Raw genomic sequence first — 18,464 nt, 5'->3', positions numbered from 1 at the left:
GCACTCTCTTAATTATAACAAAAATATTTTTAAAGAATTATAAAAAAAATCTTGGTCAATTACATTGATTTACCTTATTGGGTCCCATGTAGTTTCCTTTTCAAAAGTCGGTACTGCCGTACTGCTGGTCCTCTGGCTCTGAGCCTCTACTGTATATTTAAAAGTCGAAATAAATTAAATTGAAATAATAAAATATTATTATTTAATATTATTATTATTTTAAAATTTAAAAAAATTAAATTATTTATTATATTTTATATTAAAATTTAAAAAAATTATAATAATAAATTGAAATCTCAATGGCTAATTTAAAAATTTATCTCAATTTATTTTATTTTATTATTATAATTTTTTTTAATTTTTATATAAAATATAATAAATAATTTAATTTTTTTAAATATTAATATAATAATATTATTAAAGAATAATATTCTATTAAATTCATTTAAAACTAAAATGCATACTCTATTTTCAAACATTTACCCTATTTTACCGCATATTCTGAGATTATTCCTTTTCGTCTGTGGGTCCACTCAAATTTACTTCAGCCTCTCTCGTGATGCCCAAGGAAAGAAAAAACAAGCCATCGCAGCCACCCACATGGCATGTTACTTTTCCCTGATCAACGGTGGAAACTATAAATCCGTGGTTGAAAACTATGTGCTCTACACGACTATATACACGTATGACCGTCGGTTCGAGTCCCAGAACCAACTTTAAAGTCTGAAACAAGAGTTTTGAGTGTTCAGAGAAACCCCTTGCGAATCGGAAACATGGCTACGATCAAGCTTGTTAAAGCCCGTCAGATCTTCGACAGCCGTGGAAATCCAACCGTCGAAGTGAGTTTTCCTTTAATCCGTCTGATCTCTTTTCTTCTATCATAACTATATTATTTATCATGATGTTTACTGCTTTGTTTGTTTGCTGAGAAAATGCAAGGAGAAGAAAGGAAATTTACGATGAGTGTTTTTAAGGCTTTCATCTGAATTTCAGGTTGATATTATTCTTTCTGATGATAGCCTGGCTAGAGCTGCTGTGCCAAGTGGTGCTTCTACAGGTGAACGTTTATTCTTCTATTCCATTTTCTTGTTTTATATTTCTTACTTTTAGTTATTTCTCATTTATCGTGAATTTCGTTCGTCACATTTCAGTATTTTAATGTGTGTGGGCGGATGGTTGGATGGATACAGTATGTATGTCTCTCTGTATACGGAATATTTTCGTGTCTATATGTATATTTGCTGTTTAAGTATGCTTATGTATTTCGTAGTGTTCCCTCTTCATGATATTTTTACCTTTTTTTTCTTGTGGATCTTTCAGTCATGAACATATATTTAGGTTTATTTTTATTATTTTTCGCCATGCCTGCCTTGTGAGGGGTCGGTGTTTAATATTTTTCAATTTTAAATTCATTTCGAGTATTTCGTTTCTTGTTTTTTGGTTATTTGACTTCGCCTTACTGTTTGTATTTGACTGGTTTTTTGGATGTTAATTTAGATGCCCAGATTGAAGCATGAAGTTGAATATAATATTGTTAGAATATTATTTTTTAATATTATTATTATTTTGAGATTTGAAAAAGTCGGATTGTTTGTTATATTTTGTAAAAATTTGATAAAGTTGTAATGATGAGATGAAATACTTTCACTATCCGAGCCTAGTTTTTTTTTTTTTTTCCTTGCCGATCTTACAGTTCTGCACATATATTTATGTGTGTATTCGTATTCATGTACTATTGTGCTTGTGCTTGTGCTTATCATCCGTCTTGGTTGGTATGCTAAAAAACCTGTGCTTATCCATACATGACTTGATTTATTGTCAAAAGGTGTCTACGAAGCCCTGGAGTTGAGGGATGGGGGATCAGACTACCTTGGTAAAGGTGTCCTCAAGGTATTCGATTACTTTTTATGTTCTCTGAATTCATTTTAAACTCTTTCATATTAACTGCAATCCTATTTATTGTTGTGTGATGAATCATCATTGCCGCAATCTTATCTTTCAAAGCCAGTGGCGTAAGCTTTCTATTGCTTTGATTTTAATGGCAGAACCTATAATCATGGTGTTTGTGTGTTTTCCAATTGGATGTTGTGCATGGTGGGAGTGTCTTTGTAGTTTTTTGGTCTCATCAAGCGTCTTTATTGCTTTCTTGCTCCTTTATTTTGGAGTGAAACTGATATTGATGATTTGATTTCTTGATGATTAGGCTGTGGAGAATGTGAATAAAATCATTGGACCTGCCTTGATAGGGAAGGTATGATAGTTATTGTGTTTTGTGAGATATTACTATTATGTCTTTCGAGTCCAGAAAAGTGTTATTGATGCCCCTACACCCGGTATTTTGGTTTTATGCAGAACCCAACAGAGCAGACTAAAATCGACAACTTCATGGTACAAGAGCTTGATGGAACTGTTAACGAATGGGGTTGGTGCAAGCAAAAGGTATTTTGAGCTTTATTCAGTGGTGGTTCCCTAATGCTGTTGACGCTCACGAACCTCATGTTAATTTATGTTTTCTCTCTCTTGATTTTATAGCTTGGAGCAAATGCTATTTTGGCAGTTTCCCTTGCTGTTTGTAAAGCTGGTTCTTTGGTGAAGAAGATTCCCCTTTACCAGGTATATTTGTATTTTAAGATTGACATTATGATTCCTGCTAATTTTAGCTGCATGCCTAGTGGTTCATTGTTGTTGTGTTTTAACCTTGCAGCACATTGCCAATCTTGCTGGTAACAAGACCTTAGTGCTGCCCGTACCTGCTTTCAATGTTATCAATGGAGGTTCCCATGCAGGCAATAAACTGGCAATGCAGGTAATTTGATGTTGGGGCATTTATATAATGAATGGTTAATGAAATTTAGTTATTTGAAGTTTTACTGTTTATGTTTTATGTAGGAATTTATGATTCTCCCTGTTGGGGCATCTTCTTTCAAGGAAGCCATGAAAATGGGTGTAGAGGTGTATCATCATCTAAAGGTGGCTGTTCTTTTTGGTTTCATGTCTTTAATAAGAAATTGGCATTGATTATAAGGCTTATCTTATTTCTACTATTTTTGCTTGTCCAGGCCGTAATTAAGAAGAAGTATGGGCAAGATGCTACCAACGTTGGCGATGAAGGTGGTTTTGCTCCTAACATTCAGGTCAGCATGGTCTGAGTATGCTTTTCGCCTATCAGGAAATGTTATAGAAAAGCAAGAAGTCAACTAACTGACTTTTCTTTTTAACATGAAATTGCTCCTGTTTTCTTTTGTACCTTGTGCCTTGTTTGAAAACCAAATTAACAAGTCGGAATGCTGAAATGTAGCATAACTAATTTTTAAATCTATTTTTAATATTTTTTTTTTTAAAGTTTCTGGTATCACATCTAATGCCAATTTTGCTTTTATCTCATTTATAGAAGATGTCAGAAAGCAAGTATTATGTGGATAAAAATAATGTCAGGATGTTTGGTTTTGCAGGAAAACAAAGAGGGTCTTGAACTGCTAAAGACTGCTATTGCTAAAGCTGGATATACTGGAAAGGTCGGTTCTTGGATCTTTTTCATTTTTTAATCAAATTTAGCTCTCTTACTTCGTCACCTGCTCTTGTAGCAATACTACTTTAACAATTTGGTGGCTATTTTTTTCTCTTTTTTTCCTAACAGGTTGTGATTGGTATGGATGTTGCTGCTTCTGAATTCTATGATAACAAGGATAAGACCTATGATTTGAATTTCAAGGAAGAGGTAATTACTTTATTTCCATAATGTTACATCTTTTTTTTTTTTTTTCCTCGGATTCACATCATTTTGAATGATTTATATATCTGTTTTATATGTGTGATAAAAAGAAGTTTGGTCCGGAGCATATCAATTCATGAGTTTTTTATCAACTAAGTTAGCTGAACAATTGAATGTGTCTTCTGTAGAACAATGACGGATCACAAAAAATATCAGGGGACAGCTTGAAGAATGTTTACAAGTCATTTGTGGCTGATTATCCAATTGTGTCCATTGAGGACCCATTTGATCAGGATGACTGGGAGCACTATGCAAAGCTTACCAGTGAAATTGGCGAGCAAGTGCAGATTGTTGGTGATGATCTTCTTGTCACAAACCCTAAGGTATAATAAGTATCAGTTATTTCAATTCAAATTCGGAAGAAAGGCCGCCTCTTGACCTGACTTTGTTAATTATTGTTGCTACAGCGTGTTGGAAAGGCAATTCAGGAGAAAGCCTGCAATGCCCTTTTGTTGAAGGTAGTATTCATTGTCTTTCTCATTAAAGGGCATCCAAGGATTGCCTCGTAAATCTTAGGTGATAATTGTTTGGTCTCCGTTTGTCTGTTTGCTTACTACTGCCATGGATTGCATGCACATAAAATTTCTGATAATTTGTTGATAGCCATTGGTTCACTTCCACTGACTTACATCCGCACCCATATAAAAATTAAGTGGATGATCATGTGCCTGAAAGTAGAAGATTCTCAACCCCATGTTAATGATTGGTCAGGTGAATCAAATTGGTTCGGTAACTGAGAGTATTGAAGCTGTGAAAATGTCTAAACATGCTGGATGGGGTGTCATGGCAAGTCACCGAAGGTACACAGCATGCTCATTATTTTCCTAACTCCCACTCTCCCATAAGATGTTTGTAACTTGGGTTGTGACTAAAATTTACTTGTGCTATGGTGGTTCTGATTGGTTCTCTTTGTTTAATATAGTGGTGAAACCGAGGATACCTTCATTGCGGACCTTTCAGTTGGGTTGGCAACGGTAAGTGTTATCCTACCACTTTTTTGTTGGGGAGTTCTAAATTTCTTTGGGTGGAGGTTGTTTGTTTTTTCTTGTTTTATCTTCGCAAGTGTTGTTCCCTGCAGTTGGAGAATTTGATGTTTAGGTTTTGTTTGCGACAAAAGATTCCATTTGTAAAGAACACCATTTATCTTGTGAATAATGGTTACTTGTATTAAAAAAAATTATTGTGAATTATGGTTACAATATTAGGTGCTTAACGTCTAGGTTTTTACGATTACATTCTATGCGGTCCAACAACTTTGTGTATGCTATTGCTTAAAGCTGATATGATTTATCCTCATCTCTCTTGTTGCTAAACAGGGCCAGATCAAGACTGGGGCTCCTTGCAGATCAGAGCGCCTTGCTAAATACAACCAGGTAAACTTCTATTTTGGGTCTGCTTGCTCCTCCCACTCTCTTTCTCTCAACAATCTGCTTGGTCATCATTATAGCTTGAAACATTGGTAGTTCCAAATCATTTATTTTTATCCATCTGCGTCTCTCATGTGAACACAAGGACACAACACACACAATGGTGATATTAAGGACAAAAGTTAACGATTGTTCTCTAATGTGCAGCTTCTCAGGATAGAGGAAGAGCTTGGATCTGCAGCTGTCTACGCTGGATCGAAGTTCAGAGCACCCGTGAAACCATACTGAAGTTCTCGACAAACCTTCTAAGATCTTCGGTTTCATGATATGTGTGGTTTTGCAGTTTTGTGGTCACTCAAGCATCGGTACGCATAGGAATACGACAGTATGGTGAATTGAGAAATTTATAATAAGTGAACGTGCTACGGATTATGAATGTCTTGAGGCTATAGTAATTTTGAATGTATTTTGTTTGCCAAAACCCCTTTGAATTATAAGTATGTAGTTTTGCTGCTTCATGATTGTAGCATTATTGTTCGCATTTCCCCATCTTTCTTTCTTTGCTACCTGAAATGATGTTTAAAAAAAAAAAAAGACAGTTCAGCCAGAAGTGAAATTTATGGCCCAAGTAATTGAAATAAGCTTTTGCATAAAACTGGGCACTTGGAAGACTGCAACATTCAACAAACTTGATTGGCTTCTTTGTTTTTATTTATTTTCCTGCAAATAAGACATTTATAGATAAACTATTGGATACAAGTTTGGGGTAGAAGGTTCCTACAGTGTCTTTCCAAAGTCAACATATGACAACACAAAAAAGAAAAACAGAATGCGGGTTTCGGAGTCAAGTAAATGGCTCCTATTCAATTTTCATAAGGGGAGACTGCTTGGTGACGGTTTTAAAATAGTTTGCTGAACAGACTATAAAATTATAGCTAGAAGCTGTAGTAAAAGGTTGTGTGCTGCAACATGTTGGTCTGGACTGACTAGAAGGAACTTCATCAACTTTCACTCAATCTTTGCTTTATCATCGGATAATGAACACGACAGCCCGGCCTGCATAGTCAGCTCAAATTCTCAAAACTTAAAAACATGTTTTTCATGCTCCTACCTCTCTCAAATAGCACTGGTTATTTGTTTTTTTTTAAGAAACCAATGCTCATCTGATTTCGTTTCTCAAATTAATGCCATTATGGTATCAATTGGACAACGTAATGGAGCACGCCACAGAAAGTAACAGCAAAACAATGGAAACAACAGTCCTTGGCAATTGAGCTTCAAGCATCTAGAGATATGACTAAAATCAAGGATAAAGAAGATGAAATATGTTTTTACTTTCAGTAGTGGCTGTTTTTACAATGTCAAGGAGCTAATTCGTCAGACTCAAATCACATCCATCTTTAGTAATAACTAAATATTAATCCGTGTGGAATCGATTTGATTATTGAAACCCTAAAAGCTACTAATTATAACATTATAAAAAAAATAAAGCACACGACAAAAACAAGAATAATTATATCGTTCAATCTTAAAAGCTAGCTTCAATATCTCATCCAGTACAATAACATTCCCTCCGCTGGGAACTTGTAACAAGGGTTCATGGCTTTCAGCTTGTTACAGCAATTAATTAAAACATTACTTCAAAGTTCTTGCTTCTAATTTAATTTCACGTATCCCAAAGTTCAAATCTACAGCCCATATGTCGACAACAATGCCCAATTTTACATGCTAGTGCATACCAGAAACTATTTTTCTCCAGCCTCAAGTGTTATAAATGGCCAAACCCTAGCACATCGTAGTTAGGAAATATTAACTTTCATAACTCACTATAAGTAACTAAATTCTTCAAAACACTTGAAATTTCACAAAAAATTTTTCTCAAACAGTTCCCCATTTGAGAGCCGATGGATTCAAAATTTACAATCCTGGACAAAGTTTTTAATTTTTCTCAAAGACCCAATCATTTATGATGAAACACTTCTTCACATCTTTTTGCAGCAAGTGAAAACCTCCAAAAACTGATGGAAAACATGAAAGCTGTGTGATCAACGAACATCGACCAACTCTACATCAAACACGAGCCATGAATTTGGCGGTATCTTCCCAGCCCGTTCAGATCCATAGCTGCATAAGAAGATTTGAGTATCAATATTTCTTGATTTGGCTGCCCAAAGCTTTGTAGAGGGAAAATCATTTATCGGAAACAAAAACTAGAGGGCAAGGGGGCGTGAACTAACACTTGCATACCATCAATGAGTGAGAGTGCCAAAAAAAAGCTATAGATGCTACAGTGCTCAAACTCAACAAGAAAATAGGACGTTAAAATGGAAAGCTAAAGATAGAACTACGATTGCATACCCCATGGATGGTGGAATTGTGAGTCTTCTTTTGTCCCCAATACGCATGCCTGAGGAGTATACGCAAGAATATGTAACAACAGCTTAGCAAAGGATACCAAATGTACAGATTAGTAGAATCAAGTCTCAAGTCTTCAGAAAATTACCATTAACTCCAACATCCCACCCCTTTATAACTTGTCCTATACCTGCAAGACCAAGAGAAGATAATTTTAACACAGATAACAAATTGGGTACCTGTCATTTGTGATATAAAGTAATGCATTACCTAGGCGGAACTTAAATGGTGCCCTTCCCACATTCGAATCAAAAATTTTTCCATTATTTTTCAGCTTGCCAATATAATGGACACTGACCTGAAATCAAATCATAGCATCCTGTTACTCAAATGAAAATAATAGTACATTTGACATCAACAAAAATAAGCAAATAAATCTAGGCTTTTCTATATGACTCAAAGGTGCTTATTATAAACATCTGATTGTTATCCTTTAGGCAACACTTTTATCCAGGAATCGCATAAAATCTTAAATATTCACTTCATGCTGTCATAAATCTTGACATGGACAAATTTCAGAGACATGGTCATGATACATTGAATGATACAGCAGCCGGAAAGACACCAAAATGCAACAAGCCAAACTACACCATGTAATTTATTGGGGTTTATAGAATCATATGTTACTGATTGGGCCCAAACAATAGAAGACCCCAAGCCCCATCAAGCTATAGGCCTAGAGGGCAATGTAACTCCATCTAAGAATCTTACTTTTAAAGATCTTACCTCATTGAACATGAGGAAAGATACAGAAGTCTGAAAACAAGGCAACACAGAACACCTTTTAAAATATCATTTCTGTTACGTGTGAAAAGCTAACGTCCAAGGAAATGGGTCATTTGACCATTTAAAAAGTTGATAACAAAGAGCAACCTGTTTTCCAGGCGAAGCTCTTTTGCCATCTGGTTTGCCCATTGCTAGCTCCTCGATAACCAACCCATTTGGAAATGTTCTCACTTGAGATGACTTGTCTTTGCCTTGCTTTTCATCTAACTCCTGTTTTCCCACTGCTGAAATGGTTTGATCCACATTAGTTTTCCCTTCACTCTCCTGAGTTTTCTTCTTCTTCTTTTTCTTTTTTTTCTTCTCTGCTGAACTTTTTCCAGGAACAAGGTCCACATCAAGGTCAGGGCCCCTGTGCATGTAGACAGCAAAACATCAAAATACATAACATGTTGATAATGGCATAGTGGACAGAGGGAGAGTGAGAGTGAGAGACTAATTACAAATTAAAAGTAAGGCCATTACGGATGTGGGTGTTGTTCACAATCTTTTAATTGATCTAGTAGAGGTAGGGATATGTATATATATAATTAAATCGGACCTCCTAGGTGAAAAGGCTTCATCAGTGAGCCATGCAGCATACAATATCTCATAAGTTAAAATATTTCCTTTTCATAATCTATCATTATAAAAAAAGAATCAGATGTGGTTGGAAATGGATTCATATAGCCAACCCCATATAGTAGTAGTACTGAGGCCTTGTAGAGCTAGGTTGATGTACGTTAAAAAAAAAAAGTGACAACTGCAGAAATTCAGTGAAATTCCATACATAATTGGGGGTTGCGGAACTGAGCTTTCCAACTCAAGAAAAAACAAAAAACAGAGCATAGATACACTAATGCTAAACAATATTGAACTGCATGAACTTTACTAGTCTAAACAATGAGAAATCTCCTCACTTCTCATTTGACAGCTTCTGATCATGGTCATTCCCAACGGGAGAAACTTGGTCCAGGTTGGGGCTCCTCTTCAACTCCTCCGGCCGCTTTTCATCCTCAATAGGAATATTCATCTCAGTTTCCTTACCAGATAAAAGAGCATTTCCCTCTTTTGCCTGTTCTTTCCCCTTCTTCTTGTTTTTCCTCTTTTGCCTAACAATAATTTCAGGAATGGCTTAGCATATGGATGCACCAATAAAATATTTCATAAGCTTCCTAGCTCAAAGGACATTTAGCAAAAGAGAAACAGTTTATTTATTTATTTATTATTATTTTTTTATAGGTAAAAATACTTGACCCATATAAAAGAGAGAGTTTTTAAAGTTACATTACTGTGAACAACGTAATTAAGGATCAATACCCATGCATCAAGGCTGGAATTTTTTTGTTATAATTATCAGGTTTGAAAAACTAGCAGAAGTCCCAACTGAAATGACAAAATTGACATACGCACACACATACAATATAAATTGTTAGCAAGTATCAATGATAATAGAAAATGGGTGGCTCCATCACCTTTCTGGATGATCATCTTGGTCATTGCTTTCAACCTTTCTTTTTAAGCCAGCAGCATGATCACCATCATTTGCCTTCATCTTCTTCTTGGTTTTCTCAGTTACTTTCTTTTCTGTAATCTCTGCTTCTGTCTCGGGCTTCTGAATATTAGCATTGCTTTTATGTGCAGCAGAAACTGGAAAACCATCATCATCTTCACTTTCCAAAACAGGTACAACACCACTCTTGACAATAATTTGTTGTTGAGATTCTCTATGGTTCTCGGAGTCACTTGATTGATTCTTCTTTTTTCGTTTTAGCTGACCATTTCCATTTGTAGGCTTTTCATCGTCCACTATTTCCTCAATTACAACTACAATAAAAATAAATAATAAAAAAGAAGGAAGAAACGAAATCAGAGACGACAAATATGCACATTATATAACATACTGACAAAAATAAGCTTGCAGCATGCCTTGCATAAAGAAGAATTAACACCAAATTTATAAGGCAAAAGTACATGACCAAAAAAGTAGTTCAAATCTACTACACTAACGAAAAGAAAATCATTATAATATCAGCTAAGCCTAAGAACACATGATATTCGATGGAGATGCAAGTTGGGTCAGGTCGGCTACTTTCAAAACCAAAACCACAATTAGTTCCAAAGACCGAACCAACACCAATCAAGAACTTCTAGAAACTGAACCAATCAGAATCAAAGCCAAACAATACAATGAAAAGTTACATGCATGCACACATTACATTGGACTCGGCGAATACATCCAAAATTATAAATCAGAAGGTATTAGCCTCCTTCAAATGAAAAGGGGCTAGACTTTACTTGATCAAAGGAAGACAGCACAATATTTTTTTTGATATGTAAACAAATTGTATCACTCCAAGAATAGCCTAGCCCAGTATATACAGGGACAACCCTGACTAGGGGTTCTCAAGAGATATAAGGAAATCATGAAGGGCCATGCCATTGAAATCAACAGCCTTGGACCATGTACATAACGTGCTATAAAAGAAAGCTATAAATTCCTCTATCGATCTCTCCTTGTCCTCAAACGTCAGCGCTTTACGTTCCTGCCAAAGACACCACATGATGCACATCGGAATCATCTTCCAAACCGCTGAGATCTGGTGTACCCCTCCAATTGATGGAAGACAGCACAATATGCAGCAGTGAAACAACAGCAGATGGGGCCTTTTATAATAAAAAAGGAAGGGGCACCTCTCTACTTTTTTCCAATGTTCAACTTCCATTCCATGTTTGTTCATTGTCTTGGAAAGAGTTACTAATAATTATAATAACAACATGCTAATAAAGTTGTACTCAGTATCAACAATGCCATCCAAGCTTCATGGTCTTGGGCCTTATGTTCTCAGGATCAACTTTTCATATACCTTAAAACCAATTAAGGTCTCTGTATAGTGACCTTCTGACCCGACATGATAACCTTACATCATAATTTAGCAACTCTTTTCTGTTCACCTCTTTTGAGTTAAGAGATAACATTTGAACCATAGATGTATTACAAAGATATCCAAAACCTTCAACTGAAAATAATCATCTTTTATTTATTGGCCCACCTACGAAAACATTTTTGGAGAAGTTTCTCCATCAAATATTCAAGAAATGAAAATTTTTGACAAATTCTGAAACTACTCTCTTTTTCACAAAAACTTCCCATCAATTTTATGCTTCCCCTTAAATGAAAACCAAATCTTTTTAGTTAGGCACAAGTGAGGCTATACTATTTTTTTATCAGTAAGTGAGGTATAATATTTATTGAAACATATCAAATGTTACATAGAATAGTAGTGGGTGAGTAGAGTCTGTGCTTCGTGGACACCAGAAAGCACAGCAAGAAGCTTCTCACTTCTCAGCCACCCTATCGAACACAAGATGAGTGCATACAGTACACGTAACCAACTGGTATCAGCAATAGTACTATGAGCAAGTAGATCCCAGAAGTATCAAGAGAGAGAGAGAGAGAGAGAAACATTGAATCTTCAAATTTTATGTTGCTCAAAGTTAGATAAGTCTTCCAAAATTTCAAGCTACCTCCACTATTTGGCATATGTGAAGGTGAGTACATCTCAAGATCACTGTCGTCAATGAAGTCTTCCTCATAGTCATCTTCAGAATCAAAGTCAGATGAATCCTCTGTCTGTGTTTCACCAATATCCTCCCCGGAAGAATCACTTCAGGAGGTAGTAAGGGAAATATAAAATAATACTTAAACAAGATCTATCCAACCAATTAAAGGGGGGGTAGGGGAACTAATCAAAAGGATACGATTCATAGTGATCTTGAATGGCATATCCATCATCAGCCTCAAAATAACCAGATAGATGGATGCTACAGGGGCCAATCACCGAGAAGGCAAATAAATCATCATTCTCAAATTCAAGATTTAGAGGGCACGACTCATTCTTATCCGGTAACAAAGAACACAAGAAAACCGGATTCTTGTGTCCTACAAAACACTGAAGTATGCACCTCTCTGTTGAAGAGCCGAGGCCTAATGTTGCCTGGATTAGCACACATCATATATTAACAGGAAAGTTCACAAATATAAAATTAGAAAATAATATCTACAACCTTGGAGACTGGAGTCTCTTAACAACCAGTTACATTAAATTTTTAAATCCCCAAGACCTATCAATTGCACCAAAACTTACATCATTGGCTCATATGCCATTCAAGTTCAAAACCAAATTTTCAAACTTCAAATAACCAATTCAGGCTAAGCATCAAACCCCCGGAAACATATAGTTTATATACAAATGCACAAACAAACTCCGTGAGCAAGGAATTATTTTCTATCAAAGAAGAAACGAGGAGATTGGTTCATTAATAATACTTTTCACCTTTTTGCATTTTCAATCAAAATTAACAGAAATGAGATAGTCTGTCTCGTATAACTCCAATAAAAGCCAAAAGTGTCCATTGGATCATGGTTCTATACTACGTTTCTTAATATTCCAAATAGAACTTATGCATCTATTTTCCGAGAAAAATCTCTCTTGTAAGACTTTTTTCTCTTTTTAAGAAATAGATATATAATTTTACTTGTAAAAAAATAGACATAGAATTAATCTTGTCTAAATCTCAGTATCGAATTTTGTAAAAGATTTCAAGAACTTAAAATAACTTTGGGTTGGATTGAGATACGGAAACGGACCTGAGTTATGTGAAGCTTTCCTTGCACATTGTCCGAGTGGTAAGGGTACGGTTTGCCCGGTTTCACTTCAATTCCTGAGAACCAGAAAGATAAATATGCAAAAAGATAAGTACAGCAATGTACAACTTTAACTTTTAGACGCTCCCCTTGATTTTCTCAGATATTTTTCCTGCGGTTTCTCAGATACCAAACATATACAAGGAAACAAAAATAAAACCAAGAAAAAGAAGAGATTGAAGCAAATGACTAAAGGGAAGTAAAGGAAATCGATCCGGAAACTGACCCCAGAAACCCATATTTTTCGGGTAAAATCGGTTCAGAGAGGGAAATGGAGCTCGAAGGTTTCTCTAAAACCCTAGAAGACGACCGTAGCTCTGGCTTTAAAACCCCTAAGCCGCAAGCTAGGGTTTCTTGTCACGGACAATGAACGTGACCTTGGTAATGGCAGGAGACATGCCACTATAAAAATTTCGTGTCACCACTCACCGGCCAATGCAGCCAGATTTTTAATGGCTTAATTTACCTATTTTGTATTGCATTTTTTTTTACCTACAAAATCCGTTAAAAGCGGTTTGATCATTTTCATTTGGTCTTGAGCCAAAACGATCATCTATTTTATTATTATAATTTTTTAAATTTTTTATATAAAATATAATAAATAATTCAATTTTTTCAAATCTCAAAATAATAATAATGTTAAAAAATAATATTTTATTTAATTTTCAATTTTTATCTCAACTCACTATCCAAACTTTTCAAAGCTAGATGACTTCTGACTATTTAGGTCCCTTTGGTTTTATAGACAGACTCAACCAATTTCATCACATCTCATTTTAGCATTCAAATACTAACACTTTTCAATTTCAACTTTTCAATTTTTCAATTTTTTTTATCTAATCATTATAACTTTCTTAAAATTTCAAACAAAACACAAAATAAATTCAACTTTTTAAAATTCTAAAACAAAAATTATACTAAAATATTATAATATTTTAGCTTTATAATATTTTTATTCAATTTTTTTCTTTCATTTATCAAAATCTCATAAAACATATTAACTTAAATAATTTCACTATTATTCACAAATTATCTCACTACTATTAAAGATTTCTTATCTCATCTGTATAACCAAACGAAATCTTAGTCTATTTTGACTTAAGGCTAAATAAAGACATTGGGGAGGATTCGACTATTTAATTAAAATAAAGCATTGCAATGGTCTCTGCAGATGCTCAGCATTGTGATTTATGCTCAGTGCTATGAATGTCAAAGTGAATAAATTCACTCAAACATGGAAATCCTTTGCTATCTATTACCTCGACATCCTTGTCGGCTGAGACATCCTCCATCAACCACGTGTCCAACTTGATGTCAGAGAAATCACCCATTGAACTAGAAAATCCTTATCTGACCAATCCCTTGGCTCTCGTCTCTAGCCCCACGGAATACTCTTCCTAGAGCCCCTCTAATGAGCCCATCGAATCTCTCTAGTCCCTATCTGCTGAGCCCAAAGTTGAAACCTCTTTCATTAAACAACTAATATCTCATCTCAAATAACTCAAAAGCCCATCAGATTTCCACAACCCGAGCCACAATGTTTCACTTTTGGTCAGCCCTTCAGGTAAGGCATGATTTGCCTTTAATACCATACAATTGAGTCCAACAAATATCTTTTTCCCAAATCAGCCGAATCATCCATCACTTTTGGATCCCCAATATGATCTTTCGCTGCCCTCGGCTCAAGTCTTTCCCACACCGAAAATGACTTCATTTGAAGTTCTTGACACAAATCCCCCACAACCAGAGTCGGTTTATCTATCCTTGCCCAAACTTGAGACCACGAAGAAGAGAAAAAACCCATTGACATAGATGAGCTTCCTCCCTAAAAAACATTGCTTGCAAAGTTAAAATAACATGAGAGATCCTCATGTTCCAGCTACCGTTCCAGAAGAAGAAGAAGCAGCCCAACAACTTGAAGCAGATGCACCTGTTCCAAAGAATAACAACCAGAAATCAAAGAAGGAAAGAAACCAATGAAAGTGCAAGAAGAGGAATCCATCATCTGTGAGATATGCGCCTTACCAAATCCAGAATCTGAAAGCTATGGGTAACAAAATTCAGTCTCAAACTATGAATCTTTTCCCCTTGAATCCAATGACTGACGTGGCAAGGTCCCCACTGCCACCTGAAGATCCATGAGACTTTTGGCTTGGAATTGTCGAGGCCTTGCCAGACCTTGTGCAATCAGGTCTCTCAGGGCTAATATTAGTGCTTTTAATCCGGATATTATTTTCCTTTCAGAATGTTTGTTAGTTTCTAATGACTATGATAATATTGTGAATAGACTAGGTTATGCTTCCTATGTATTTTCCTCTCCTGCTAGTAATTGGGGGGGCCTTTTGCTTCTATATCGACCTGGTGTTGATATAGAAATTGTTCATATTTCCAGTAATATTATTTCTATTTTGGTGTATTCGGACCCTAGTCATTTCTCGTGGATGTTAAATTTGGTCTACTGTCCTACATCTTATCGTAAGAAGAATTCTTTTTAGGAACTCCTTTATGGTATTACTTCCTCTTTTGCGGGTCCCAATCTAGCAATATGTGACTTTAACTCCATACTCTCCTAGTCTGAAAAATCCGGGGATAAATCTCTCGGAAATTCTTCAAAGCCAAAAGATCTTCATCTCTTTATGGAAAAATTAGGCCTTGTGGATCTAGGTTTTTCTAGACCAAAATTCACTTGGTCCAATAATAGATCCGGTCATCATCAGATTCGTGAGCACCTTGATAGAGGTATTGCTAATATCTCTTGGTTAGATTTATTCCCTCAGGCAACGCTTACCACCCTTCCGAGAATTACTTCTGATCACGCACCAATCCTTCTCGACACTGCTAACAAGAAGAGCCTCCCAAAATATTTTAAGTTTTAATAATTTTGGTTGCGTGACCCTTCTGTCTTTGCCACCATCAAGAAAGCTTGGAACTCCCCCTTCAATGGTACTCCATCCTTCAATCTCACAAGAAAATTAAAAGCCACCAAAAAAGCTCTCAGAGATTGGAATCATAGTAGCTTTGGTCACATTCAATCCAAGATTAAAGTCTTGATTTCTAAACTTCAATCCTTACAAGGATATGAAGGTCAACCTTTTTCTTATAATCTGGAAGCTAATTTGAAAGAAAACATTAATGAACTACTCTTAAGGGAGGAATCTCTTTGGCGGCAAAAATCTAGAGTAACCTGGCTCACTACAACTGATCTCAATACAAAATTCTTTCATGCCACCACTTCCATTAGACGTAGAAGGAATACCATTGATTGCCTCAAGCTGGGTAGGAACCATTGGACAGTCGACCCCTCTTTAATTTTCACAACAATTCAGGAGCATTACAAAAAAATTTTATCCACCTCTCATCCCATCCATTCGGAGGAATTGGAAAATCTTTTCCCTAGCAAAATTTCTGAAGTAGATAATGACTTTCTTTGCAAAATTTCTGATGAAGAGGAAATCTATACCATTGTTAAAAATCTCCCTCCTACCAAAGCTCCTGGTCCTGATGGTTTTACGGGTCAATAAAACTTTCTGGGAGGTTATCAAAGTTGATCTCATCGCGGCTGTTAAAAGTTTTTTCATTCAAGGGAACTTGCTTAAAGAGCTCAATCACACAAATTTGGTCCTAATCCCCAATGTGGATAATCCCAACGAAATCAATCATTTCAAACCAATCAGTTTGTCCAATATTTGCTATAAAATAATAGCAAAAATTCTTGCCAACAGGTTCAAATTCGTTCTCCCCAACGTTATCTCTCCTTTTCAAGCTGCCTACATTCCTGGTAGGCTCATTCATGATAATACCATCTTGGCACAGGAGATATTTCATAACATGAAAAAAAGAACTGGCAGGATTGGCCTTATGGCTATCAAAATTGATATGGCAAAAGCCTTTGATTCAATGGAATGGTCCTTTTTGCTGGACATTTTAAAACATGCAGGCTTTTGCCAACAATGGATTTCTTGGATCAATGAGTGTATTTCAACTGTATCTTATTCTATCCTTATCAATGGCTCTCCTCAAGGTCACTTTTTTCCAACAAGAGGTCTTCGTCAAGGTGATCCACTTTCCCCCTTCCTTTTTATCTGAGGAACTGACGTCCTGTCAAGACTCCTTGCAAAAAAGGAACAACTCAACTGTATAAAATGAATCAAAATTTTCAGAGGTGGGCCTTCTATCTCTCATCTTTTATTTGCTGATGATCTATTCCTTTTCGGAACAGTCGCTGCTCATAATGCTCAACACTTTTCTAAATGTCTTGAGAAATACATTAGTTGGTCTGGTCAAAGTATCAATAAGAGCAAATCTTCTCTCCATTTCAGTAAAAACACCACTCGGGTTGCCATTCAAGAAATCCAAAACATATTCAATTTCAGAATCTCCCCTCCAAATTCCAAATATCTTGGTTTACCCCTCTCGAATGGTCCTGATTGGAAGAACTTTCTGTTTGGATTAATGGAGAGAATTCAATCCAAGCTCCAAGGTTGGAAATCAAAAATACTTTCTCAAGCTGCAAAAACTATCCTCATCATTAGAGCTGTGGCTAGCTCTATCCCTTCTTATGTCATGTCATCAGCTATACTTCTAAAAAGTACAACAACAAAAATGGACACTCTTTTCCCTAGATTCTAGTGGGGTTATAAAGATAATGAGAATAAGAAATTTACTCAAAAAGCTTGGAAATCTATCTGTCTTCCTAAATCCATGGGAGGTCTCGATTTAAAAAGCATGTCTCTTTTCAATTCAGCTCTTCTCTCTAAGCATGCTTGGTCCCTCATCAATGGATCATCTAGTCTCTGGAAAGAGGCAATTTCAAAAAAATATTTAGATTCCAAATCTCTTTTGGAAATATCTCCCAAACCGACGGATTCTTGGTTTTGGAAAAACCTGTTAAAGCAGAGAGATTTGCTGAAGTCTGGAATTTGTTTTCAAATCAACAATGGCTCTTCCACTAAAGTATGGTTAGACCCTTGGGTCCCTTCCATCACCGACTATATTCCTCATCAGAATCCAAACATTCCCTTTGCACAGGATCATAGTATGACTGTCTCTGAACTTATCTTAGAAGAACCAAGACGTTGGAATACCCTTCTTCTAAACACTTTTTTTTCGGAACATTCATCAAGAGAGATTCAAAAAATCCCACTGGCGAATTACAATTTTCATCATGTTCAGGACAAAATCAAATGGTTTCATCATTCCTCTGGGAAATTCTCGGTCAAATCTGCATATGCTGCTCTGGTTAATGAAGAAAATTCTTCCTTTCCAATCAACCAGCCTTTAAATTGGAAAAGTCTTTGGAAATTAAAATTGCAAGATAGGTTGCAATTATTTATCTGGAAAGTTAGCCATAATATCTTGCCCACTAAAGCCAAGATTAATCATGTAATTCCTCTTGATGAATAGCAAATTGTCTGTCCTCTCTGTAGCACCGAAGCAGAAG

The 18,464-nt window shown here is 35.9% G+C and overlaps 2 protein-coding genes across 2 annotated transcripts; one reads left to right on the top strand and one right to left on the bottom strand.

Moving 5' to 3' along the window:
* The first annotated feature begins 672 nt into the window (after window positions 1-672).
* Window positions 673-5,680, top strand: LOC108979161 (enolase). Its single transcript, XM_035694888.1, has 17 exons — window positions 673-839; window positions 994-1,057; window positions 1,826-1,890; window positions 2,204-2,251; window positions 2,353-2,439; window positions 2,533-2,613; window positions 2,705-2,806; window positions 2,890-2,970; window positions 3,060-3,134; window positions 3,453-3,515; window positions 3,638-3,718; window positions 3,901-4,095; window positions 4,180-4,230; window positions 4,484-4,572; window positions 4,695-4,746; window positions 5,089-5,145; window positions 5,347-5,680. Exons 1-17 carry the CDS (start codon window positions 774-776, stop codon window positions 5,425-5,427), a joined length of 1,338 nt encoding a protein of 445 aa, XP_035550781.1. The 5' UTR covers window positions 673-773; the 3' UTR covers window positions 5,428-5,680.
* A 1,161-nt stretch (window positions 5,681-6,841) lies between these two features.
* Window positions 6,842-13,463, bottom strand: LOC108979159 (peptidyl-prolyl cis-trans isomerase FKBP53-like). The gene is made up of 11 exons (XM_018949761.2): window positions 13,251-13,463; window positions 12,968-13,041; window positions 12,079-12,314; window positions 11,845-11,984; window positions 9,792-10,143; window positions 9,237-9,428; window positions 8,428-8,689; window positions 7,765-7,852; window positions 7,643-7,684; window positions 7,498-7,546; window positions 6,842-7,263 (listed from the first exon to the last, which is right to left on the bottom strand). The coding sequence occupies exons 1-11, from the start codon at window positions 13,261-13,263 to the stop codon at window positions 7,185-7,187; spliced, it is 1,527 nt and encodes a 508-aa protein (XP_018805306.1). The 5' UTR covers window positions 13,264-13,463; the 3' UTR covers window positions 6,842-7,184.
* Window positions 13,464-18,464: the final 5,001 nt, after the last annotated feature.

Source organism: Juglans regia, chromosome 10, assembly GCF_001411555.2.
Source record: "Juglans regia cultivar Chandler chromosome 10, Walnut 2.0, whole genome shotgun sequence".
Lineage (NCBI taxonomy): Eukaryota > Viridiplantae > Streptophyta > Magnoliopsida > Fagales > Juglandaceae > Juglans > Juglans regia.
The sequence above is the reverse complement of the archived record's forward strand: the minus strand, read 5'-3'. Positions and strand labels throughout refer to the sequence as shown.

Bases quoted from the DNA above. Each gene is read 5' to 3' on its own strand.
- LOC108979161 (XM_035694888.1), top strand. From the start codon at position 774: ATGGCTACGATCAAGCTTGTTAAAGCCCGTCAGATCTTCGACAGCCGT. The intron at 3,719-3,900 runs GTAATTACTTTA...TGTCTTCTGTAG, and splicing joins ATTTGAATTTCAAGGAAGAG to AACAATGACGGATCACAAAA. The intron at 5,146-5,346 runs GTAAACTTCTAT...TCTAATGTGCAG, and splicing joins GCCTTGCTAAATACAACCAG to CTTCTCAGGATAGAGGAAGA.
- LOC108979159 (XM_018949761.2), bottom strand. The intron at 11,985-12,078 runs GTATCCTTTTGA...TACCTCCTGAAG, and splicing joins ATTCAAGATCACTATGAATC to TGATTCTTCCGGGGAGGATA. The intron at 7,685-7,764 runs GTAATGCATTAC...TTGGTCTTGCAG, and splicing joins ACCATTTAAGTTCCGCCTAG to GTATAGGACAAGTTATAAAG.